Source organism: Pogona vitticeps, chromosome 6 (assembly GCF_051106095.1).
Source record: "Pogona vitticeps strain Pit_001003342236 chromosome 6, PviZW2.1, whole genome shotgun sequence".
Taxonomy (NCBI): Eukaryota; Metazoa; Chordata; class Lepidosauria; order Squamata; family Agamidae; genus Pogona; species Pogona vitticeps.
Genome location: NC_135788.1, coordinates 75,180,668 through 75,207,876, shown reverse-complemented (window position 1 = coordinate 75,207,876; position 27,209 = coordinate 75,180,668). Strand labels below are relative to the sequence as shown.

Sequence of the window (27,209 nt, the reverse complement as noted above, 5' to 3'; positions counted from 1 at the left end):
ACTGTGATGTAATTTTCTCATTCAACATCTCAGATCCACATCAGTTCTCTCACCTGTAGCCAGCAGTCTGCCATCAAAAAGGAATAACATGTAATTTAGTGGCTATATAATTCTCCCTTGAATTGAATGGATCTGAGCAGCAGTTTTGGTTATAAACTTCTTTTTCCAATAAATAGATATATATTTCAATAAATAAACATTTTAATAAATAAATATTCAACAAATTCTGTCCTGCTATTTACCTCCAGGAAGCGGCCTGAGAATGGTGGTTCTCGGGCTTACCTAGGTCTCTGGTGGCGGTAGTGTGGCAGTTCCTGGGCTGATGATGGCAACCCAGCTGGTCCCTTCTGTCATGGCAGCTCCACATGATGGCCGGGGTGGGTGGGTGTGCTGAGGCATGCTGGAAGGCTAATGTGGGTCAGGTATGTGCATGTATGTGTTAATCAACACTTTATGCCTTGAAGTTCCATTTTTGGAGGCATAAAATTATACATGGATTTTGAACTACACAGGGGTCCAGCGCCCCTAACCCCAGCATTGTTGAAGGGAGAAGTATATATCATCCTTGAATTTGTTCTATCATTTTGAAACCTTTGGCGTATCTCGCCCCATCCCTCATGTGCTTACATTTTTGTACTTCTGATCCCTTATTTTCTAATTACCATCGCCAGCTACTCTGAAGTCTCTTGTTGGAACAGTTGTGCCCATTTTCCTTACTGCTACCTCTAGCCATAATTTTTACTTAACATATTCTGTTCATACAGTGCTACCTTTCTCTTTGTTCCAATGTCTTTTCAAAGTCCCTTCTTTCCTTTGAAGACCTGGCTTAACTCTGCAGGCTCAACCCTTAAGGACAGCCTACACATGGCTACATCTGTTACTAGTCGGTATTTGTCATTTCTCTGTCAGTTGTAAACTTCAATATGCCTGCTTGAATTTCTAACCAGATCATGATTCATCTTGGAGAGGAAAGCTCATGATAGTTTCTGGGAACTATAGGAACTGCACGAGCCCCCTTAAAGCATCACTGAAGTGTTTACATTGCTGCTAGCTACTACTGAAAACTTGATTTAAATATCATGTCATTCACATGGTTGTCCTTGCTATCCAAGCCTAATTTATTTTCTTTGTCTCCCTCCAGTTCCCTGCTTCTGGTCCCTTCTCTTTCCCATGTTTCCCCCTGAACTGCAGCTTCCTCATTCAAAGTCATGGACACAGTCTATGTACTTTTCTTTTTCTGAGAGGCTTCCAGACATGGTTTTGTTGCACACCTCAAGCTTGCAATTTTATGAGGGAGTTACCGTATTCATATTGTGACTATCCCAGGTTTTCACACCACTTCTTCCTTCACATATACACATGTATAACTACAGGACGGGGGAAGAGAAGAATAACTGAATATTCACTTTGGATGTGTAATGGTAGATAATATCTGGCTAGATGGATCCTTGGTCCCTCAAGCAACTAACCCTCGTTGACACCTAATACATATTACAATGTTATACTGTATTGTAACTAAGACAAAGTATGTATAACTGAAATAATCATAGACCAGAATCCTACTGGTGTTTGCATAAGATTTGCATAACCTGCCACAGCAAATTACAGCTAACTGACAAGTTGTCTGAGCATATCTCAGTCTTGTGCCTGCTCATGCACCTGATTGTGCCCTGGAACTTCAGCAATTCGCTACAACAAGTTGCTAATACCAAGAGGATTCCAGCCATGATCTTTCTGTGCCTTCCAGGAGCAGCAGTGGAAACAATAGCAGCAATTATGACATATAACTTTCCCAGAGGGAGAGGGGGTTATGAACAGTCTGCACTCCAAGATTTAAGGTCAGTGTTACTTTTTATTTATTTAGCAATCCCTTGTGTTTTTATTTTCAAATTAAAACAGCAAATAACTGGTGTACTTTGAACATGTCAATTGCTTTTTATTTGTCAACCTAGAAGCTAATTCATTATTGTATTTTCTTAAAAGTATGTGCATCAGAGTATACAAACAAAAGCCAAGATAAATAGTTGTGAGAAGTGTATTGCTGACAATGGCAGTTCAAACTACTTTGGCCATCAGAATACTGCATATTCTTCAAGTGACCAATCTGGCTATTTCTAGTCCTTGTTATAATTCCTAATATTAAAAGCCTAGCAAGAAACTCTCATCTGTTCTTTAAGTGCACAATCAAATTAAGCTACAGAGATTTATAACATATTAATGCCACACCCAAAATAATACATATTTAAATATGTTGCTATTACTTAAGAAGTTTTGGCACAGTTAGAGTTGAAACTGTAACATCTTTAAAAATTGGCACATAGTTTGGACTTGGTTGGCTTGGGCCTTTGTCCAGTGTTTCAATGATGGTCTGCTTCATCTCTCTGCTGGCATCTCCTCGCATTGTCAACAAAGCTGCAATATGGTCATCCCTGCCAATTAAAGTACAGCGTCAATACAAAGCTTCCAAATTGGAAAAGCAAGTGGGAACACAGCTTTACACAGCAGACATTCTACAGCAAACACTTCAGTACTAAGATTTCTTGACAAAGTGATACCATGCAAGGGAAAATCTCAGAAGCTGATTCCTTTTTCCATCAGTTAACCACTTCTTACGCAAAGACAAAGCAATTGTCAGGGCTCTTTTTCAACAAGTGTGAATACAGTAGTAATAAGCCAAAGATGGTATCCTGTAGACCATATTGACTGCTGTCATTCAGGTTGTCAACACTGAGGCTTACCTTTACTATGTAAAGATTGACATCCTTTTTCCTGCTGGCAACACGGACATGATACTGTGCAGCAATATTGAGCCACTTTCTGGCTTTCTGAATCATAGGTACAGAAGCCCAGTATCTCAAATTCATAAACCACAGGACTGTAATGTGATTATTAAGACCTTGGTTTAGATTCTCTCTTTTACCAGATAACTTTAAAAATTAAGAGAAAAGGTTTGCATAAAACTAAATGTCAACATTTTCATCAAGCCCTCCTGTGGTATTTAAATAATATATTATTAAAAATTGTAAATTTAGAAATGTATATTACCTGATATCTGGGTGTTTGCTGACTAAAGTTGAGACCTCTAGATAAAGTAGTGAAGGATCTGTCAACTTGAATACTTCTGCTATAGCTTCAATTACACTGCAAAGTCCTTCTGTGTCCTCCCCAGATCCCTGATAAATCATCATCAATATTAGCTGTTAATCTTTTAAAACATCTAATTCAAAATTATAATTAATGGGTAAGTATAGCATGAGAACAAAATGGCAAAAGCATTGTGGTCCATATATATAGTGTCTCAAATGGAATCCGCATCAGGTTATACAATCTTAACCCTTGTAACTTTGGCGGCCACAATTATATCTAAGTCTGCGCTCGACTGTGGCTATAGAATTTTTTTCAATTTACTAATATTTTTATCAAAATCACACTGCAGTAATCTTATATATACACAATTACTAATATATTTTACTCGTATCAGAGCAAGAGTTTCTAATGAAATATCATGTTTAAATTAGATTGCCTATCATACATCAGTTTCTGCTTGTGTCTTCTTCATCCCATCTCATCCCACCTTTCTAAAGACAGCTGAGTTATCCCTCAGTTTCGTGGCTGCATACTAAGAGATATTATTTTGTCAGGAATAACTGATTAAAGCTGAAGTTTACAAAAGCATAATTTATCACACAAAGCAAAGAAAAACAGGTAACAATGTTATAGGAACATATTTTGAGATTGCTTGTGGCCTAATATAAAAAATAACAGAATTTTATATTAGGCCACAGGCAAGTGTCGTCATGTATTTATTTTATTTATACCCCGCCTATCTAGTCAAATGACCACTCTAGGCGGTTATGTATGTCTCAAACATATGAGGATTTAATCTATGCACTGCACATAAATTCTGCTAATTCTCCCATAACTAAGGATTTCTACAGAAAAAAGGTACTATATCAGCTTTACATAAAAGAGCAATTATGTCAATGTTTAAAAAATGTTATGTTAAATTGGTTAAGTGACGAGTGAAAGGGTTCATTAATATTTCTACATTTTTAAAGGGACAAAGAATTATATGCTATGTATTCTCGAAGGCTTTCACAGCTGGGATCTGATGGTTGTTGTGGGTTTTTCGGGCTCTTTGGCTGTGTTCTGAAGGTTGTTCTTCCTGACATTTCACCAGTCTCTGTGACCGGCATCTTCAGAGGACAGGGGTAGGAAATCTGTCCATGCTCTGTTGCTGTTTGTTGGATAGCTGAGTATTTATAGCTTTGGGAACAGCTTTTGTCCCTTTCAGGAGATTGGGTGATTATGGTGATCAGCGTATTTTTGTTGTGGATGTGTTGTGATAAGTGGGAGAGATTATCTGTCACTGTGACTGATGGGTGTCGTTAGCTGGTCTTTTGTGTGCAATGATCCCTGGTCCTTGTGGCTGGGTAGAGTTTGTTGACCTTTCGCAGGCTGTATTTTTCAGTGCTGGGAGCCAGGCCTTGTTGAAAAACAGCCACCCACAAATAAAGTATTCTGCCATACATCAAAGAGGTCATAGAACGCATGGGGAAAATTTTGAAAAAACACAACCTACAAACAGTATTCAGACCCACGACAAAATGTTATGGTCAGCAAAGGACAAAAGGGACCCTCTCACCACTGCAGGGGTATACCGGATACCTTGCAGTTGTGGACAGGTATATATTGGAACCACAAAACGCAGCATTCATACCAGAATCAAAGAACATGAGAGACACTGCAGACTAAAACAACCAGAAAAATCAGCAGTAGCTGAACATACCCTAAAACAAGCTGGACATGAAATTCTATTTCAAAATACTGAAGAACTGGACAACACTAGCAATCATTATGTTAGATTACACAGGGAAGCCACTGAAATCCATAAACACCAGCAGAGCTTCAACAAAAAAGAAGAAAGTTTAAAACTCAACAAGGCCTGGCTCCCAGCACTGAAAAATACAGCCTGCAAAAGGTCAACAAACTCTACCCTTTTTTGCTTCATTCTCTTTGCATTTCTGATCGCTCCATTTCTTTTTGCAATGGTTCATGTATGCTTCTCTTGCTTTTTTGCTTCCTTCTCTTTGCATTTCTCATCTGCTCCGTTTGTTTTCTGTGTTTTTGCAACGGTTCATGCATGCTTCCCTTGCAAATCAGAAAAGTTTATGCAAAGGTCTGTGCTGGCTTGGTTTAAAATGTTGGTGTAAAATGTGTGGGTTTAAAATGTGTTTTAGACTCTTTCCCTCCCCCATTGTCTTCTCTATCTCTGTCTCCCTCCTTTCCTGCCCTTTTTAAAACCTAAGTCATCTTAGGTTAAAAAAAATTCTCCCCCTAGTGGTAGAGGATGGAGTAACCAGTTTTGCACTAGTTCCTTTGGGAACGAATGCTTTGACTTACAAACCGTGCCTTGACATAAGAACAAAAAACAGCCAGAATGGATTAATTGGGTTTCTGTGCATTCCTATGGGAAATGCTGCTTTGATTTATGAATGTTTTGACTTATGAACACCATTCCATTACAGATTAAGTTCATAAGTCAAGGCACCATTGTACAGCAATTTCACAAGTAGAAACAAGCAGGGACCTGGCATTAAAAACTTTGAAACAAACTGGGTGTTCCTCTTGTGCAGTTGCACACTTAACCAATAACCGATTACCTAACACCAACCAGCACATGTATGAACTACTGTTGTAAAAAGTGATAAAGTGAAATTGGAGAAATGCTAGAGTGGTGCCAGAAACAAAGATCTAGGAAGACAATTTATAATTACTTCAAACATTTCCTCTTTTGTCCTCTCTTACACTTACAGCAGCAAGTTTTTTGAACAGAAATCGGAACTGTTCAGCTTCTGTCTTCATTCGTTCAGCACCTTGTTTCCTTTCTTCTGCAGTCTTGAAAGTAATACGCTTTGACATAATTGCCTTGATATATTCCACAACGACTCTACGATGACACTCAACGGTCATTTTCTAAAAGAAAAAATCAAATTTTACCATTGACAGCCAATATATTCACATATATACTGTATATTATATTTTGATTGTTTCTAATCTTTATTCATAGGCCAAAATTACTGAAAAAGAAGCCACTCTTCTGCACTACACTCATTTAACTTGGAAGAACTGACTGCTGATTTAGTGGCATGAATTCAGGGGTATAGTTTATAGATGGGCCCAAGGTTCCTGCTAAGCCGTGTGTGAGCACATGCAACTCCACCTCCCTCTGCACAGCTCTCTTCCTCTTCTGTGCAGCAATCACAGTCAACTCCTTTGGTTCCAGTCAGAACATAATCCTGCACGTGGGCAGGCGGAATTGAATGCGTGAAAGGGGGAGCCTTGCCCAGTTGGACTGAAAATTAGAGGGTACATTGGGCCACTTACGCTACTTTTAAACAGCAGTTAATTTAAAGTAGAACAACTGCCCATCTTTACACTGAACTAGTCATTAGGGTATGCCTGCTGTATCTCCTGCAACATGTGCTGATAACAGCTAGTACAATCCATACCTCATTCCAGTAGTGTCTCTTATTCTACAACACTGGGGAAAAGGAACCACTGAAGAACAGCATGTGTTCCTCAATATTCCCTGCAAGATATGGAGAACTGATTTAACAGCTGGAATGCTTGCTTATGGGTCAAAGGTGTGAGTATGGGTATACAGTGGTGCCTTGCATAGCGAGGTTAATTCGTTCTAAAAAAAAACATCGCTATGGGAAAACATCATTAAGTGAAACGGGTTTTCCCATAGAGATGCATTGAAAACCGGATAATCCGTTCTAATAGGAACGGATTATCCAGTTTTCTCCCTCCCCCCGTGGCTTGGATCTGACCCGCAGCAGCTACCTCAGCCATGGCTGGACTCCCTAGAGTCCAGCCATGGCTGGGGTAGCCGCCGCGGCTCGGATCCAAGCCACGGGGGGAGAGTGGGGGGTCCGGATGCCTTTCAGGCATCCCGGGCTTCGATCCCACCCCCTGCCGGTTACCCAAACCATGGGTAAACGGCGGTGGGTGGGATCCAAGCCCGGGATGCCTGAAAGGCATCCGGATCCCACCACCCTCCCCCCGCGGCTTGGATCCAAGCCGTGGGGGGAGGGTTGGAAGCATAGCCGGACTTCAGCCGGCTGACAGGCCGGCGATTGGGCAGGAGGAGGTGGGAAGCTTCCCCCACCTCCTCCCGAGCGAACGGCGGGTTTTCAGCCGGCTGACAGGCCGGCGATCGGGCAGGAGGAGGTGGAAGATTCCCCCACCTCCTCCCGAGCAAACGCCGGGTTTTCAGCCGGCTGACAGGCCGGCGATCGGGCAGGAGGAGGAGGGAAGATTCCCCCACCTCCTCCCGAGCGAACGCCCGCTTGTTCAGCCGGCAAATGGTGCCTATGGGGAAAACATCGCAAAGCGATTTTTCCCCATAGGCAACATCGGTATGCGATCGCAAAAGCGATCGCAAAAAAGCCATCGTTATGTGGATTCCTCGTTATACGAGGTACCACTGTAGTAAGTATATTGTGATTTGTGGTATAGCAAGAATGGAATCTTACTGTTCCACACACTAAACTTATGAGAAATGCAAGACGTTCATTCATCAGCAACCTGCTCCCAATAATTCAAGGAATCTTAAGGTAAGGTCAGCCAGCCAGTACAGTTCAGGAACCTGAATAAACCTTGTTGATCATTGTTACTCACAACTGAAAAAATATCTGAAGTAGGTAACTAGTCTGTGGAAAAGCCTGCTGTGTACTTGAGGACTGCAAACTCTTGAAGACATCAGTAGAGAAAACACTTCAAGACATGCACCTCCCCCTCAGTAGATCATTTTACAGAATACGATCACTCATTTTTAATCTGTGAAGTGGCACTGAGTCAATGGCTAACACATCTGAGTTGTAGAACTTGCTCTCCTAAAGTCGAAGTCCAACAGTCTATGTATGTGAATTTACATGCTCTCATTTATCCCAATTTCTTATACAAGGGTTAATTCTGTGTTAAAATATATATATTTCTGTGAAGATAGCAAAGAAATATAAAGGATGCTGCAGGCATTCTGACACATCATTTTTCTTCGGGAGCAGTAACTCTTTTGCTGTTACAGAAGCTTACACAATAATCAAAATTTATACATTTGAGACAGGGACTGCTTTTGGACAATCATGCCTCTTCCTAATAAGGCAAGAGATTAGCATCTTTCATTCTCACAGGCAGCCTCTTCAGTCTCCCTCTTTGCCATGCTAGCAATTTAACCAGGAAGCCTTTTAATAACTACAGTAACCAGTTGTGCAAACTAGGATATTAAACTGACTTTAAACCATGGAGTATCTTGGTTTGTTTTCAGCTTGTTGGTGCAGTTACATAAGCAGAAAGAACCAAAAAATTCTGATTAATTAACGGTCTTGTTTGATTGTTTATACCACAAAGAGAGGAGCCAAGGGGAACACTGAGTCCCATCTTGCACCATACCATCAACACTCGATGGGCAGTGGCTCTCCAGGATTTGACGCAAGAATCCATCCTAGCCCCACCTGGAGACCACTGGTCATCTCCCATCCAAAAACTAACCATGCTTGACCCAACTTAGCTTTTATATCAGACATGATTATTAGGAATGAGATTTTCAGACTTCTTGAACTACAAATCCCATGATTGTCCATTGTCAGGTAGCACTCCCAGAATGGAAAATTATATAGTGCAAGAAACCAAACAATCCCATCCCTGCTGATTATGTGTGTGCAGGGTAGTATGGTAAAGCTCAAAGCTTTCAAAGTCACGAAGTCAAGAGATTGTGTGTTAATGTCAAATGAAAAATCCACCTGATATTAATGATTATAGATTATAGCTGCTTCAGTGGGTATAGGCAGCACCCACTAATCTGATGAGAATATTGCTGATGGAAATATTGCTAATTTAATTTATCTTTAAAAAGCCGCCTAGAGTGGTCGCAATGACCAGATAGGTGGGATATAAATAGAATAAATAAATAAAATAAATTCATAATAATGTTCAGTTATAGAAATTGTTGACAGAGGGTCAAATTAAGTGTTAATAGTAAATTATGTGTTATTATCTTTAGCAAACATGAAGGCAACACAATATTAAATTCTCAGGAATTTTAAAGTAACATGTCACTTCCTTAAACTCCAGTACTTAAACATGCTCAATTAGACTTTGCAATACCTTCTTGTACGGCTTCTTTATTTTCGCAAAATCATTGAAATAATCCTCTACAGTTACACAGATTGTGCCCACAGCATTGGATCCTCCAAGCCATTTTTTGGTCATCAGCTCACTGAGATGTGGCTAAAAGAGACAGAGTGTACAACACAGAGAATACTGGTTAGAGCCACATTTTTAACAGCAACCCTGACACTGAATATCTTCCACATATAACCCAGAACTGTAAATGGATATCCATAATTATTCTAGAATAAGGATGGGGAACATATGGCTCTCAAACTGTTATTGGACTGCAATTCCAATCATCTGTCACTATTGGTTGCACTGGCTAGGGATGCTAAGAATTGCAGTCCTTCATCTGGAGAATGGCACATTCCCCTTCTCAGTTCTAGAAGGCTGGAATGTAATTAAGCCTTGTAGACTAAGCAACTGTTAGTGGAAGACTTGGGGCTAAATGAAACATTGGATCAAAATGCTGGTACAATATAAATGTTTAAGGCTATGTGTGGACAGCTGTTTTGTTCAGTATTGGGGAAAAATTTTCTACTGAAATAACTGTTTCATTAGCAATAGCTGACAGCCAGTAGTAAGTTGCAACTAGAGTACGGCCATTTAAACAATGGGACTTATGGAGGATCTGACTCACCAAATCCCCACTGATACAATGTGCCTACTCTAGTTAGAGTTTACTACTGGATTTTAGCAAATATATATCTGAGAACAATAAAGTCCTCTCTGGCTTCATTATTGGCTCACTAAGTACAAAACTTATTTACATACATTTATGAAAGTGTATATTGGGTCATGTCTCTCCCTATATGAAGTCTACTGTGGTATGAAAGATATTCATCTCCTTCCTGAAAAGCATTAGCAATTGACAGAACTAGGCTCTGGATATTGGGAGTACATATCCCATTGCATTCCATGCACACTTCTAGAATCTTCTAAAATATTTCTTAAAATGAGTTTTGGTGATAGACTAGTTGCTATATATGGGTTTGGGATTAAGGTAAAATATAAATAATAACTTCAGGGTTTGCTTTAGACCTCAGAAATTAATTATGCTGCAGCTTCCTTCTGAAGAGTAATCACTATAACATACTTCTAAAGGGTACAATAGTTCTTCATCTGGACCACCTGTATTGAGCTTCCTACCATGATTTTATGTTTTATTGGGTTTTTTAAATTGCCCAACAAATAATTTTTTGATATTTTCGACTAAGATCAAGTGTAAGATCAAACAACATCTTAAAAGAAACTGATTTTAGAAGGTTTTCTTTAACAAGTCAAGATAGTTATGTCTTTTAGGCTGCTGCTGAAAATAAGTCCCCAGTTTAAACAATGTATGGGTGAAACAAAGTAGTAGGACTCATGCATAAATAGAAACAGCAGGTTTTTTAGTTAGTCTGAAGACAAGCTAATCTGAAAATGTTTGCTATTACTTATAAAAATCTGTACCACAATCACCCAGTTTATCCCTATGCTTTTGTTTTTTTGCATCCTTACACAGGGCTGTGTATTTCTATCCACATCAGATACTTTCAAATTCAGTGGTGATTCAGATAAGCATCTGAATTACATATATATCTCAACCTCAGACCAAGGCATCTGTATTTTTTTACCACTGTGAGATAACACACATATCCTTTCCACTTTATTTAAAAAAAGGTTTGAAGGAAATAAAAGTTAACCTCTAAATCCATGAAGACTTCATCTAGCAGGCTTGAACATCCTTCTTTGGCAACATCATCTAGAACTGCATCAATGCTTGCATGACTGCTTGTCATGATCTCTTCCATCACAGGATTCAAGTATTTCTTTTTTAAACTGATAATCGATTCCCTTTGATAAGCAAAACAAGATTCTTCAACATGTCAGTAATTCTGCATGGAATTTAACAGTAGTAAATTCTGAAGTGCAAGTGTTTATTACAACAGTCCCCCTAGCCACTTTCCACTTAATTTCAGGGAAGCTGTCTTGACTCTAAACCAGTGCTTGGCATCAGTAATGGGCTGGATGACTTAATCCAAACAAGACAGAGGTGCTCCTGGTTAGTTGGAAGGCAGACGAGGGAATAGGGATACTACCTGTCCTGGATGGGGTTACACTCCCCCTGAAAACTCAGTTCTGCAGCTTGGGTGTACTCCTGGATTCATCTCTAAGCTTGGATGCCCAGGTCTCGGCAGTGGCCAGGAGTGCATTTGCACAGCTAAAGCTGGTGTGCCAGCTGCGCTTGTTCCTTAAGATGTCGGATCCAGCTACAGGGACACATGCCTTAGTTACATCCCAGTTGGATTACTGTAACCCACTCTATATGGGGCTGCTTTTGAAGATGGTTCAGAAACTTCCGCTGGTGCAAAACTCTGCAGCCAGACTACTGACTAGGGTCAGCTACAGGGAGCATATAATGCACCCATTACAAGAACTGCACTGGCTACCATCAGTTTCTGGGCCCAAGTCAAAGTGCTGGCCATTACCTATAAAGCCCTATACAGCTTGGGTCCAGGCTACCTGAAGGACTGTATCTTCCTATATGCACCTTCTCGGTGATTAAGATCAGCAGAGGAGGCCCTCCTCTTGGTCCCGTTGCCAGCACAAGCATGGCTGATGGGGACACGGGAGAGGGCCTTCTCTGTGGCAACTCCCAGGCTATGGAATGCTCTCCCTTGGGAGATCAGGATGGCCCCTTCCCTTTTATTTTTTCAAAGAAAGCTAAAGACCCATCTCTTCAGGCAGGCTTTTAACAATTATAACTGAACCCTGAACCTCATTTCAGCAGAAATTTTTAATCTTTTTGTGTTTTCAAGTTTTAATCTTTTAATTGTATTTTAAATCATATATTGTTTATCTTTTCATATTTAAATTACTGTGTTTTTAAATTGTGTGAATTTTAATGTGAGCCGCTTTGGGTCCCTTGTTGGGAGAAATGCGGCATATAAATAAAACTAATAATAGTAATAATACTGGAAGTTCAGGAATTCCATAGCAAGCAATATGACGTTGAAAGGGGCCAATGAGGATACATATATGAAAAAATGTTGACCTAGAGGAATGCCTTATCTGGGGTACCTGAATTCGCCTGTTTCCCTCTACATTGTGTACTGGCTATTATATGTTATCTTTCAATCTCTGTATACTATTTGGAAAATTGTATAGAAATTGTAAGAAATTAACAATACAAACATGCATGTACATCAAAATAAGTGTTCTAGAGTGGAGTTTGTAACACACTTGGTTGATAAAGACTTATCTGACTGAGAGATAAGTCCTCTTGAGATAAGACTCTCCATCCTCTTAACAGTTGCCACTTCAAAACCTGGCTTATATGCTACAGTTACACACAAAAAAGTGAAATACAATTATTAGTCCAAACCAGATTGGACCCTTTGAATTAATAACCCTTATATGAGTTTTAACCTCAGGTGCCCCGTTCATTTTAGAGGGTCTATTCTAGCTAGGGGCAACAATTGGATTTAGCTAATATTATTTAATGAAGATAAAATCCAAAACAGTGTATTTCAAAAACAAGTGTCTCCAATCCCATGGCCTATGTTTTCATCTGCACAGCCATTGTGGCAGTAGCCAGGAACTGATTTTTATTCATATCTGCATCTAGAGTGAAGACAACAAAACAAAACAAAATAAAAGAGCAGTGACAGAGGATTCTTCACACATGAAATTAGCCCCCCAGCTGTATGTTTTGCATAACAGAAATATATTTATTTATTTATTTATTTATTTATTTATTTATTTATTTATTTAACTTATATGCCACCCACACTATGTCAGAATGTATCAATACTTACTTAAAGGTCTGACAATTGTTGATTATGGCAACCATATACTGTACATAACATGGATGGTCCTGACGATTTCTTAGGTGCTCTTCTTTATATGAATGAGCTTCTTCTTTGTACCTGTAGGATGAGTGGGGAGAAATTCAGATAAGGTGTTCTTCTATTCAATAGTCAGTCCAGACCTCCACCTGATTGAGATGTTGTGGCAGGACCTTAGGAGAGCTGTGCTTAAACAAATGCCCACAAACCTCAATGAACTGAAGCAACATTGTAAGGAAGAGTGGGTCAAATTCCTCCATCATGATGTGAGAGACTGATAAAAGTCATATAGATAAATTCAACTTATTGCTGCTAAGGTTGATTCTACAAACTACTGAATGATAAGGTATACTTAATTTTTCACACATGATTTCTCCATTTTAACTTTATCTTTGTAAAATAAATCATAATACAGTGCAATATGTCATCTGTTGTTCATCTGAGGTTGTTTTTACTTAATTTTCAGACCTGCTAAAGACCAGATGATTTTTATTATGTCTGATACATAAAACCATAGAATTAAAAGAGGATATACAGTGGTGCCTTGACTTCCAAATGCCCCTACCTATGAACATTTCGACTTACGAACAGCTCCTCTTGCAAAATTTTGCTTCGACTTGTGAGCAGAGCTTCAACGTAAGAACAGAAAAAGGCAGGGGGAAAAGGTGGGAAATTCAAACCGTTGGTGGCGAAGAAGCTGCTTCTTTGTAGCTCTTTCACCCCAACAGTTAGAGCAGGGGGTCAGGGAACCTTTTTACTCCTGCAGGGCAGGAGAAGGATGGAGAGGCAAGGGCAGCTACGGATCGCTGCCTGGTGCAGAAAGCTGGCGCGCTCCCTGCCCATCCCTGGTGTGGGTCTACTCATGAGTAAGGCCCTCCAAAGGCCCTGGGCTGAGCTGGGGTGCATGGGTCAGAGGGGCTCCTCCATGGACAGGGTGTGCAGATGCGGCGCAGAGGAGGAAGGAGAAACGGGGTGGCTCCAGTTCGCTGGCGGGCGTGGGAAGTCGGTGCGCTCCTTACCCATTCTTGGCATGGGTCTACTCATGAATAAGGCCTGCCAAAGGCATAGGTCTACTCATGAGCAAGGACCCCCACTCCACCAGGGAGTGCGTGCCATCAGAGGAGGCTTCAGTCTGCCTGGTAAGGTGCTGCTTTTTACTTTTTAGAAACTTCTGGGTGGGTTTTGCACAGTGGGTTTCAGCTGAGGGGGGTTATGTTTTTGTGATGTGTTGTTTGTTTTTGGTGTTGTTTCTTTGCAGCCTTCCGGGCTTGCTCTGTTTATTTTTGGTTGTTTGGTTTTTTTAAAGCCCCGGAGCCTTCCGATGGGGCTTTCTGTATGCTTTAATATATATGCTAATAATATATTATATATATTTGAAATGCTGGAACAGATTAATCCCATTCCCATGCATTTCAAGTGGAAATAGTGCTGCGATTTACGAAAATTTTGAGTTACCGCCACCATTCCAATACGGATTAATTTCGTAAGGCGAGGCACCATTGTACTTTATTTTTTACATGACTGTAGATGGCAGTGAACAACTAAATTTTACAACTGACAAACATTAAAACCTCTATTAAGAATATGGAGTGGATAGGGCCAAGACCATTTTTTGCTCGTCTTTTAGAGAGTGACTGAGGTTCATAAAAAGGGGACAACTCTCACACCACTCTTGTTTTTGTATATGCTGAGAACAGAACACAAAACACAACATGTCTGGGTTTCATGGAGAACAATGACAGGCAGAAGATCGCAAGCACTCTGGTAATATATTTTGAAAGAAAACATTTTCTCCAAGTTCCAGAAGCAGTGAATGAAAAATAACATTTAATTGTACCTGCTGAGGAATGAACTCATTTGTTGAAGACACAAATGTAGCACCTTTATTTTCAAATCTTCACTTATCTGGGTAGCCACTTGAAGATTCTGCTCAAACATCTATAAAACAGAAACTAATCAACCATTATTGCACTTAATTAGAATACAGCACCTGGTGCTGTAATGCTACTAACATTACAGGGCAATCAAAAGACGTTATGCTATTCTTCAGCTCATAAACATTCCTCAGGTGAAATTTTCTCCAGTTCTTAAAATCTACAGGACCTTGCCACTCACCTATTGCAGGCACCAAAGTTATAGGCAGTTTGCTGATTCCACTTCAAGACATCAGCTGTCACTTCACATATTTGCTTGCTATGTTTCAAACAGTTGACTTTGCTTGCAAAACATATCTAGAGTTAAAGGCAATTCCACTAACAGCAGGGGTGTGCTAGGAGTATAGGACTGCACAGTATGCCTTTCAAAAATTAATACCAAAATACAAACTTTGAAATATTACAATAGTCGCATTCAGTCAATATAACCAGAAAAGTAGGCTTTGCTGTGTTCATTAGGAACAGGTATGGATTGTGGCCTAAGCAGACATTATAAAAGGTGAGCCAATCCATTTTATGAAGGTAAAGTATAGAATAATATATACAAACCAACTATTTCATTTCCATTTTTTCTCAAATCTCAGTTGTTAACTAGTTTTTATATACCTGAAACACAATAGCAGGGAGTGTGGTTTGGTAATAGCCATCTTGATCTGCTTCAGGTTCATTTGCTCCCAGCCAGTCTTTTTTATCTGTCTCCAGGGCTTTCCGTAACCAGCCAATAATGTTGGACTAAGAAAAATAAAGGTTAAAATTTTAGAGAAGACAAAAATGTTTACAGAGCAAATTAAAAGGAAAAAAATAATTTCACTTAGAAATTATTCTTTGCCAAGGATGCTTTCAAACAATTACTCTAATTCTATTGAGACATCAATAAAATTATGCTGTGCATACACTTCCAGGAAAGCATTTAACACCCCTCTGTCACTGCATTCTTTACATTTTCAGCACCAAGTCTGATTGGGAGAGGTGCCTGTTCACATGTAGGCTCTACATTCCAGGTCTTTTTCCTTGCCACAAAGAGAGAGAGAATAACAAAACAATTGCACAGTGTGGTTTTGGACTGATATTACTACAAGCCATCCACTTGGGAGCATGCACAAACCAACACACCAACCCTCATGCAGCAGGAATCACATCTTTCAAATCATTTTTCAGACATCCCAATATTAACAGAAGAGAACACAAAAAATAATATGCCTCAGACTATTTCCTGGGATACAACTCTGAGCAAATAGCTGCCAAATAAGTTTTTTAAAATAGATAGTATTTTCATGTTGCTTATGTTTGTTGGTATTGCATTCTTTGATCCTTTTAGTATCACATATAGTTACCAACTTAAATGCTGTATTTTAATTGCTGTAGACACCTTGGATCCTTTTAAATGAGACAAATGGGTTTAAAATATTTAAATAATTGAACCAACAGCAAGATGTTGTATTTAGACTTAGCCAGGGTGGATTAAAATCGATGATTCTTTTAAATTTTCCTTTTAAATATTTTTAAATTTTCAACTGGATTTTTAAAATTTCAATCATATTTTTTATTTTAATCAAATTTATTTTAATGAAATGTTTTTGGAGGAAACATCTATCTAAAGATAGTTTTCTATTTAAGATACATTATAGTTCAATGGTTATTCAGCATGAAATAGAGCTTAATTATGTAGCATGAGGCTGTATGTTTATGCAGTATTTACATTTTTTTTGGCAAACTAATTCAATTAATCCAAGCTGAGATAACATGCACTTTTTCACTGTAAATATGGTATAAAATACACAAACTTCAGGAAAAGACCTTAATTCCATTGTTGTTCTGCAAATCAAATTACAATGAACACATTGCCTTAAGTGCTAGGTCTGAAGATTGTTTGGAGTGAAATACATCTAAACCAGGCTGTAAGTGTGAGGAGGGAGGGGCAAGCAGTAAAAATGAAAGTGAACCTGAGCAGGTTACAAAGCTTGGGATCTTTGTGCACACAGCTTGAAATTCTTTATTCCCTCCCTTGAGGAGCAAAATGAAGTTCCTCTACCTAAGGGAAAAGCAGGTATGTGTGCAAAATGCAAGCAATGCATTCCTATGGGAAATTTTGCTTCTAATTATGAACGTTTCAACTAATGAACATTTTCTGAGATAGATTAAGTTTGTAAGTAGAGGTTCCATTGTATTTTTTTTTCTTTGAGCCAGACCGGATTAATTGATTTTCAATGCATTCCTATGAGAAATGGTGCTTCGACTTAGAAAATTTCAACTTACGGCCACCATTGCAATACAGAGTAATTTCGTAAATCAAGGCACCACGGTATTTTGAAAAGCGGCTTAGGAAAGAAGTTGCCCACCTGTCCTTAAATGATCAATAGTTTCGCTTTTCTGTTCAATAAGAGAAAATGCACCCCTGAAAACTTGATAAGCTAAATGTTTTGCTTTGTTTCTATAAAACAGAGAGGAAACAGCAAACACCATAGGACAACTGTTTACACACCTTTTGAGGAGTACATGTAACATGATACAGCTCAGATTTGCTAATATGCTTTACAATGTTTGCAAACAACTACCAGTTTTATAGCAACTCATTAGCACAAGACATTAAGAAACTTTGTGTTGGTGTACAGAATTGTCTGCCAAGGGCACAATCTGAGTAAGACAAACATTTGTAACATCTAAGATAAATTCTGGACTGGAAAAAAAGAGCAAGCAATAGTAATCAGAATTCAATCCCTGTTTGAATGAGTGAGCAAATTACTATTATTCCTTACTGTTAGAGTTGACATATATGTACTAAGAAGGTCATCCACAACTTCTTGGGAAAGTAGAGGCTGCAGGGAATTCACATCTACTTCTGGTGCAAGTTGCGGATTGCCCATCATCTCTACACTGAATGGAAGAAAGAATAGAGAGATAGCAAGTGAATGAAAACACAGACTACAATTCAAGCAACTGCAAGAAATTTTGGCCAGCATCTGCTTTTTTTTATTAACCTCAGCTCACTATTTAACAATGGCTCAAAAACTGTAAATTACTGAATTATAAGTAATCTGATAAAGCCACTTGATAATGTGAACAAGTTAAATCTTAATAAACAGCAAACAGTTTATTCTGGAAGTAAAAGATAGAGGCTTGGTGTTGTTTTCTTTTTTCAAATGCAACTGAAAACTCTCTGAAGCTTAGAAAATCCCTATGAGGGGCATCTTCCTAGCAGGGATGGGGACTTGACTCAGACTTAAGTCACACTGGTGACTCAACTTGGGAGAGTTTTTTTTCAATGACTCAGACTCAACTGGCAACTCAGACCCATTTTTCTGAGTTGTGTTTTTGAGTCCCTATTTTTTTTAATGAAGGACACTGTAAACCCAGAAGCACTGACCTGAGCCCAAAATCCCTGCTTCCTAGAGACTTTCTATGGATGTGGCAGCCCTACTGCCTGTGTATAGTTATGGGAAACATGTTAAATATAAACGTCCACATTAGCATTCTATCTTCGAAAGGTGAACTGCAGCTAATTTGCACATATTCCACTATGTCATACTTGTTTGGTATTAATACAATGTGTATAGTTTTCAAAACAAAGCACATTCAAAATGCCGTTGGTTAGCAAATTTCTTGTTCTACTTCATTCTTTTGCAGAAAATATCTCGCTAAATTTACACAATACAAAATATAGTGCATTATAAAATGTACTGACCCAATTCCCAGCACTACACTACTCAAAATGTAACAAATCCTATATGCAGAAAAGACTAAGTAAAAAAGTCCAATAAATCTGCTTTTAACTGTTTTTCATACATTCCATTCTTGTAGCCACAGTTTCAGGTACAGTATATTGTTCCAACAATGAGCATTAGAGCTACCATTTATTTGGGATTCTTTAAAATAGGAGTAGGTCATATGTGCCTCCCAGCATCCATAGGGGCCCAAGCAGTGCCACACGTATCCAAAATTTAAAAACACTTTTGTCTCAGAGAGTCCTCTTATGCCTTCTAGTGAGTGTTGGTGGAACATTACACTATTTATTTGTTAGGATGCCACCTTTCGACCTCCTTCGAAGTAAAACTTTGGACACTAGAAGGTGCAAGGTGACTTCTTAAGTGAAACCCCCCTCCCCAATTTCTGTAAGATTTTTTTTTCTTGTGAGTGTTTGGTTATGGGAACAGATGCAGGACTCCAATGCCTGTGGATGTGGCCATGAACCACTGGAGATCATCGACCCTTCCTTCAGATCCCAATAAGAGCCACGTAAAATGAACATAGTTTCTGCTCTCAATCCAACCCATTCTGACTTACACTTTGACGGTCCTTCCTTCCAATTCACAAAAAATTAAAAACATGTGTAATGTACACAAATTAATATGATTTCAAGTGGAGCATGAGGCGGGTGAGATCAGGCAGTGGGTAAGACTTTGTCTATATTTTATTTTAGCAGCAGGAGGAGCCTAACTACAGAGCTCAATGAAACTGCCTCTCTTGTTTAAGATTTTAAATATTACTTTCATTTTTATATTCAGCTTGGATACAGGCAAAACTGAAAAATCCATCTAAGTATTTTAAAAGGTACATAGATCCTCTTCTGATACCTTGAACTTTCTGAAGCATAGTAAACCTGGTGCTGCCCCTAGCAAACTTGCTGTGAACATTTTAATTGATAGATCAATAGTATACAAAAATATAATCCACACTTGTTTACCCCATTTACAATTTATATCCATCAATCCAATAGCCATATACTTATAATTATTTTACTATTTGTAATATACAATGCCCTTACCTTTTGTAAGTATTTAATACCCATGTCAAAAGGCTAACAATTTCATTTGCTTCCAGGTCTTCTGATGCCAGGTCCTGCATACGTATAGACAAAGCTTGGTGGTACATGTGTAGTAACTTTTTGAAAATTTCATAATGTGGGGGGAAACACTGATCCAGAAGATTCTTAGCTACTAGCAAATCATCAAGGACATATTTGCGAATGATTTCCAGATGGCGAACCAGCCACATTTTATCAGATTCTCGGGTGTCTGCTTGCGTGCCTTCAATCCTGGTGGTGACAGTTCGATCTAATACATTGAACATTTTCTCCTTCCATTTTTTAGGCCGGCCAGGTGGGATGAACCCAGTTTGCTTTTTTCGATCAAGCATGCGCCTGTCTATTTTCTCTTCCCTCTCTATTATCCTGACAACTGAAACCAGCAAGGTTGGGTCTCGACGGACAGTGACCAGAGACCTCTGAATGACCATCCATAGCTGCTTGGCCAATTCTTCAGAAAGTTTTTGCATATCACCAAAATAGTTGTCAATTAGATTCATATCATGGGTGTTCTTGCTGTCCATACGGTACTGTTCATACATCAGGTCATCTCGAGAGCACTCCAAATCCATCAGCTTTCGATGGGCTTGCAGCAACTGCCCTTGCTCTATTAAGTCTTGGGTTTTCTGAACTATCTCTGGCACTGAAAATCAAAAAATAAATGTAAACAATATTATACAGTATTATACAATTCTTATTTCAGAACTATAATTGCATGATAAATAGTATGCACAACATTAAGAAAAGTTAAACCGTAAAACAGCATCATAATATTATTATTCTATTATTCCCCGAGCATGAAGACTCATTTCACAGATTCATACCTGAGAATATATTTTTTAGGTTTTCTACAGCAGCTGCCACCTGGCGATGTTGAACTACAGCATCCTTAACATCCTTGAGGTTTTCAATCGTGTTGATACTTTGCCGCCAATCTTTATTGACATCAACCAGAGAATGCTGAATAGCTTTGACATCATTCAGTGCATTGTGCAGCTGGCTTAAACCAGTGCGGACTCCATCTAGCTGTGACTGTATTGCTGCCTGAAAAATGATTAATGATGATCTCACTTTAGTTTAGCATTAAACAACCAAGAAATTCTGATACTGTGTTGCCATAAGTTTTTAAACAGTATTATTATTGTTCCACAAAATATACCCATATAAAAGAAATCAAACTGAGATAAGAAGCACATACTGAAATTCCTGTATAAAAATCAAGAAGAATCTGAAGAAAACAGGCATGTGTAGCATTATACTTACATACCTTATTACACAATAAAGCAATACACAAGAAATACACATAAACAAATTAAATCCACTGTCAAAAGTATAAATAATCAGCAAGCAGGTAAAATAATCATTTTCAAAGATCAGATAGTAAAATTAACATAAAGAGATAACATGTATCAGGTAGCATGATTAACATTCAGAGATAGGTGAAGCAAACAATTAATTCTATCTTGCCACAGCCCATTTAATGAATTCGGTGGTCTTATAGCAGATATACTGTAATTGTCTGTGCCAAGTAGCAAAGGAAAACTGTATTTCAAGGAGAATTGATTTTCTCAGTCCCAGTTGTTCAGGTTCAAGATACCGATCGCTCAAATCAGTATACAGAGGACATTCTTTTAGAAGATATATCATGTCCTCTACTTTAGAAAACCTTGCTGGGCAATATCTACTTGTACCATGTCAGTCCCTGAACTTCTTTCAGCTGCAGGGAGTACAATCTGTATTTGGTCAAGAACCATCTCAGCTCATAAACAACAAATACAGTGGCACCTTTCCAAAACTGAAAGAAAAGCCTTTATACATCCTATAAGAGTGCCAGCTAGCTAGAGATGCCATAATACAGTAGTCTGGATATCGATATTGTATAATATTTTAATATCTTCTTAGGCAGCCTCTTATCCCCTTGTGTGGAGGTAGGCTAAAGAATGTTCTGATAGTATTTCAGATGGCATGACATTGTAATGAAATATTAAAGCAAAATTCCAGTGAAAATGGCCTACTGATATATTTTGTTTTAAGCATCTTCACTTATGATGTAGAAAGAAATCTCACCAATGTGGATTAAACAATATACTGGGTATTTAAAGGATTATACTGGGTGCAGGCAAGCATTTGGGATTCACTTCAAGTGCCTGTTATTACATCTTGTATGTTTACTGTTATCTCTGTAATTTACCGTAAAATAAATTGAATTCTCATGAAATTAAAATCCATAAATATTCCCATTTCTAATTGCATGTGTATCTAGTGTGGTATACTGGATAGAGTGAAGGACTAGGACTCTGGAGAACAGGATTTGATCCCCTGCTCAACCATGGAAACTCACTGGGGGATGGAACTGGTAAAACCACTCCTGAAATACCATACTTACCTTGAAAACCCTGTCAGAGTCACTATAAGTTGGTTTTGACTTGACGGAACATAACAAGAACAATTGCAATGTCACTCAAGGTCACTGAAATACAAATGCATACATACGCATTCATCTATAGCCTCTATATGGAATTTTCTACAAAAACAGCACATATACTGGCATTAAATTTTAATGATTTTACTAGACTAAAGTTTGTAGCTCAGTTAAATTTTGGAGGTTTTTTTTTCAAAATTTTATCAGGAGATTAAAAATGACAGAGCAGGGACCATGTCCTGAGATCAGGTAAAATATAAGGAACAAACAAAGAAAAGACAAATACAGCCACGAGAAAACACACATACTCCAAAATCCATGTTTTTCTGCGTTATTAGTAGAGTTACATGCTTATATCTAAACATTTTTTTCAGGGTACCTTTTTCTATAGTTGATTTAAAAAGTGCATAGTAATACATGCCCAGTAGAAATCCATGTTACCTAGCAATAGATTCACAATCAGCCTGCAAAATTAGGGCTGACAATGGGATGACAGCTCTGGTAAGTAGCCCCAATGCTATGTTTTCATGTCCCTATAGGAAAACTTTCTTATTGGCCTTCACATGTACAGCAGTTCTAAAATAATTTTTAAAAATACAGAAGAGTAGGAAATGGATAGCAGATCAAATTGCAGAGTAATTTTGATATTGCCTAAAACTGACACATTAACCAAGTGAGTGATAAAAAGAGGGAGTTCTATCTGTTTGCATGTCTTTTCATCACCTATCCACCAATGTTTTATCAGCTATCTCCTTTCAAATATGGAGAGGACTGTGTAACAAGTCATTCTTCTTTTGGTAACTATGTGATTCAGTCATGGCTACTGCTTTGTACTTTCCAGAAAAAGAGGATTGAAGCAATAAAACAGAAGCAAAGGCAGCTCTAATTATGCAGGCCAACCCAGAACATTTTGCATTAAACAGGGATAGCTTTCATCATCCAGTTCTGTCCCAGCTAGTGGGAGGACTACATCTAAGCTCATAGAGAATACAGTAATCTATCCACTAGCAGATAGGACCCTTAAACTGTGGCACATTGGAGCCTCAGCGAAGATGATACACCTTTAACACATGTCAATTTCAAGGGCTTTGTTGTTAATCAAATAAAGTTTCCTACCTTGAGTCTAGCTTCCACTGAAGCCTTCTTGCGTGCTTCCCTCCGGCGATATTGTTCTACTTTATCCAGCTGGTCTGGCCGCTGAAGCATCCCAGCCACCCTCTGTACAGCTGTGGCAACTGCCTCCCTGCTAGTCTCTTCCATTTTGGAGCTATGTCTTACAGTGCCGATATAGGCATATCACAGGGGACACTGCAGAAACAGGATGATTAGATATTGAGAGACCCATTTTCCTTCAGACATCACTTATAAACTGAATAGATGCAATACATTAGCTAGTGACAAAGGCAATTTAAGTAAATAAAGTATTGGAATCTTGATGTGTAGTAAGTGCTTGCTGCAGCAAAGGAGAAAGACTGATTATGAATAAAAGATTAATCATTCAATTTAACTGCTCCATTTAAAACCTACTCATTGATTCTTCAGCTTTACAGCCTAATTGAACAAAATCATATTGAAATACCAGATGAGCCACATGAATGGATTATCAAATTCACTGCAATTAGGGGTTCCTGGATTGTCATATTTGGGGTTCCCAAGCAAACAAAATAACTGTCAAAATCACTTCAAATGCAAGTCAAACAGATGACATGGTACCAGTTAAGTTTGTAAGCTCCACATTTGTCTGGGATGCCATTTAGCAATGTCTGAAAGGGAATTTATGTAGCCACATCACTCATACTGTAGATGTAGTGAGACCCTACAGTCATGGCCAAAAATATTGGCACCCTTGCAATTCTGTCAGAAAATGCAACCCTTTTCTCAGAAAATTGTTGCAGTTCCAAATGTTTTGGTACTCACATGTTCATTTTTTTGAGAGAGAAGGGTTGCATTTTCTGACAGAATTGCAAGGGTGCCAATATTTTTGGCCATGATTGTATATATTTCATTACACGTGTTTAGGTGCTACCACTAGCTGACCATAACCAATCAACTGCTTAAATGACTTGTACAATTTAATTAATGGCGCATTTGCCAGCAACTTTGTAGGGATAAGTTACATTTGAAAATTGAGATCTCTGCATTTGTATAAAGGAATATGTCACATTTTGTGAATACTTACAAACCAAATTTGCTACCTAAATGCCATAGGCTGAACACAACTATTCTGTATTTTAAGGTCCAAGAGCAAATAAATAAATAAATTAAATTAAATGAGGATTAAGAGATAATAATTACTCCAATAACCCCCAAAACTGACAATATGAAACCGGATATTCAGATTTCTGGTCCAGTCACTGTACATTTAAAAAAGCCTATGTATGCATACTTAAGTCTTTTGTACATCTAGTGTATGAACTGCTACAAAACATATTTGGTTAACATCACATTTTCTCCTTGAGAATGGCTGAAAACATGGATTTTGATCCACAAAAGCTCACACTAACATACAGTATATTCATTTTTAAAGCATCATAATATTTTGCCCTTTCCCCTCTTGTCCCCCTTGCACAAGAATTCAAAAACAAGGGTGCAGAAGAGCTCTTTGAAATGTGGAAGTCTACACAAAGTCATTAGAAATGTCATAGCTAATTTTCACCTCTCACAGATTTACCCCATAGGACTTAGATAACACCTATGAAATTATATTACGTGCTATCAAGGTGATTCTGCATTACAGCAATCTTTTCCAGAATGTTCTACATATATAGTACTCAGAAGTGATTTATCATTTCTTTCTACTGCAGATGCTCTCACCAGGTTTAAAAACAAGAGATAACACTTAGGATCACACTTTTGGATACCCCAATTGTGAAAGCCCTGATAGTCTTACTATTAAGTGAAAAATATGTTTCTGCAAACAAAGTAAATTCTAACTGACTGACAGGGTTTGTGCAATTTTTAAAATTAGGAATGAAAAAATATGAAATACTTAAAATGGCATAAAAACATCAATTCAGTAAAAACCGAAAAGAGGAAGAAAAAGCTCATTACACACCCTCTGCCCAGTGACTGGCTTGCTAGCTTTGTAGATATACAATGCATGCTACTCTGAGCTTTCTTTCTTGCCCTCCGCACAGTAATGCTCCTGGTAGGTTACCTTTGCTTTTTTGAATACAAAGGTATTTAAATAATAGTTAAGTAGTTAATTTGTCACATTAATTATATGTCTTTTAAAAAAAGATTTTAAGAAGATCAAAACTGCTTTTATTTATTTATTTATTTATTTATTTTATTTCTATCCCGCCTATCTGGACATATTAGCCCACTCTAGGCGGCTTACAATAAAAGAAACAATATAATTTTAAAACATTGCACCTAGACTAAGATAGAAATCAAAGAAAGATATAAGAAAAGAAAAATCGTCAGGAGTTTTCTGTTGGGAAAGCCTGCCTATACATCAATGTTTTTAGTTGTTTCTTAAAAATGTCCAGCGAGGGAGCCACGCGAATCTCAGGAGGTAAGTTCTTCCAGAGACGAGGAGCCACCGCCGAGAAGGCCCGATTTCTGGTCTTCTCCTTCCGGGCCTCTCTCGGCGTTAGGCTCCTCAGCCTCACCTCCTGGCTCGCACGAGTGACACGGGTAGATCTTGGTGGGAGAAGGCGTTCCACCAAGTATCGAGGTCCTAAACCGTTTAGGGCTTTATAGGTAAGCATCAACACTTTGAAGTCGATGCGGAATCGGATGGGCAGCCAATGCAGTGCGGCCAGAGTGGGCGAGATATGCTGGAATCTTCTCACTCCACTAAGTAATCTGGCCGCAGCATTCTGCACCACCTGTAGTTTCCGCAGCAACCTCAAAGGTAGCCCCACGTAGAGCGCATTACAGTGGTCTAATCTTGAGATTACGAGCGCATGCACCAAGGTAGTAAGCGCCCCCACATCAAGGTAGGGTCGCAGCTGGGCTATCCGCCTAAGATGGAAAAAAGCGGTACGGACCACAGACGCCACCTGAGATTCCATAGTGAGCGCCGGGTCTGGCACTGGATTGAATATACCAAAGGAAGTAAATCAGCAAGTCAGAATCAGGTACAACCAGTTGCTGGTACAAACTTGCAGAACATGCTTGTATGTGTTTCAGAGCTCAGCTCTGGATAAGTTGCTGGATTTGCTGATAAGTCTAAAAGCACTCTGCCTGTCTTCACCTCAAAACAGTTTGTGTAGGTGTCTCTAGGGCTCTCTTTTGCAAGAAAAGAGACAGCTTTCCGGGATGTACCAGAAATGACATGATCCATAATAAATGACCAAGGGCCAATTCAATATGAGAAATCTAATACAGTAGAAGGATATTAGATACTAGTGAATACTATCATCTGTTTTGCTGTGCATGCACAGAGCATATGTACCGGATGGTGGGACACAGTGGATTTATCCCAGCTGTGTACGTATAAATTGGCTACATACAATTTGGGGGTAAAAATATCAAACAGGATATTCACCCCATCTGTGATACAGCGCCATACAGGAAAAGAAAAACAATATTTGGAGTATTTCAAGGGCTTTTAAAAAAATAAACACCCCAACATCCCACCCCACCCCTCGTTTTCTAAGAACAAGCAACACTTCACGGCCACCATTCACTTCTGAATGACCTCCCTGCATGACAGGTGGAGACCGAGCATACCAAAGCCCTAAACGTCTCATTCACACAACAGACCTACAGAAAAGGCACCTCCCTGCTAGCCTAACCACCCATTCAAATGCCAGGAATCGATATGCTCCACTCTAATATTCCCCCAAAATTGCTTGTTTCCTCGGGATATTTTGGGGGATCGGGGGGGGGGAGAAAGAGAACAAAACACCACCCACACTTCCCTACGGATAGGCGACACTCCCTAATTAAGGCTGTTTCCAGACGCTCGCTTGGCTCACCTGGGCTCCTAGCGGGTCCCCGGAAGCCTCTGACAGACACGTTCCAAGCGCGCTTGCGCCGCTTCGCATCAACGTCAACAAAGCAAAGGACTAGGCGCTCACGGCGCATGCGCCGGC

General features: G+C 39.0%; 1 protein-coding gene across 3 annotated transcripts; it reads right to left on the bottom strand.

Annotated features, from left to right (window-relative positions):
- Nucleotides 1-1,832: 1,832 nt before the first annotated feature.
- On the bottom strand, nt 1,833-27,209 carry EXOC3 (exocyst complex component 3). 3 transcript variants are annotated; one of them, XM_020806226.3, is made up of 13 exons: nt 27,093-27,209; nt 23,281-23,472; nt 20,567-20,786; nt 19,704-20,385; nt 17,698-17,815; nt 15,548-15,673; nt 14,845-14,945; nt 12,978-13,088; nt 10,863-11,013; nt 9,172-9,294; nt 5,815-5,976; nt 3,046-3,173; nt 1,833-2,429 (listed from the first exon to the last, which is right to left on the bottom strand). In XM_020806226.3, the coding sequence occupies exons 2-13, from the start codon at nt 23,422-23,424 to the stop codon at nt 2,258-2,260; spliced, it is 2,238 nt and encodes a 745-aa protein (XP_020661885.1). In that variant the 5' UTR covers nt 23,425-23,472; nt 27,093-27,209; the 3' UTR covers nt 1,833-2,257. The 3 variants fall into 3 exon arrangements, with proteins under 3 accessions (XP_020661885.1, XP_020661886.1, XP_078233724.1); XM_020806227.3 differs by having other exon boundaries at nt 27,030-27,120; XM_078377598.1 differs by lacking the exons at nt 23,281-23,472; nt 27,093-27,209 and adding an exon at nt 22,129-22,207.

Coding starts and splice junctions, on each gene's coding strand:
- EXOC3 (XM_020806226.3), bottom strand. CDS start 23,424: ATGGAAGAGACTAGCAGGGAGGCAGTTGCCACAGCTGTACAGAGGGTG. Junction 20,787..23,280: donor CAGTGGAAGCTAGACTCAAG/GTAGGAAACTTT, acceptor ATCATTTTTCAG/GCAGCAATACAGTCACAGCT. Junction 14,946..15,547: donor TCCCTGCTATTGTGTTTCAG/GTATATAAAAAC, acceptor TCTGTTTTATAG/ATGTTTGAGCAGAATCTTCA.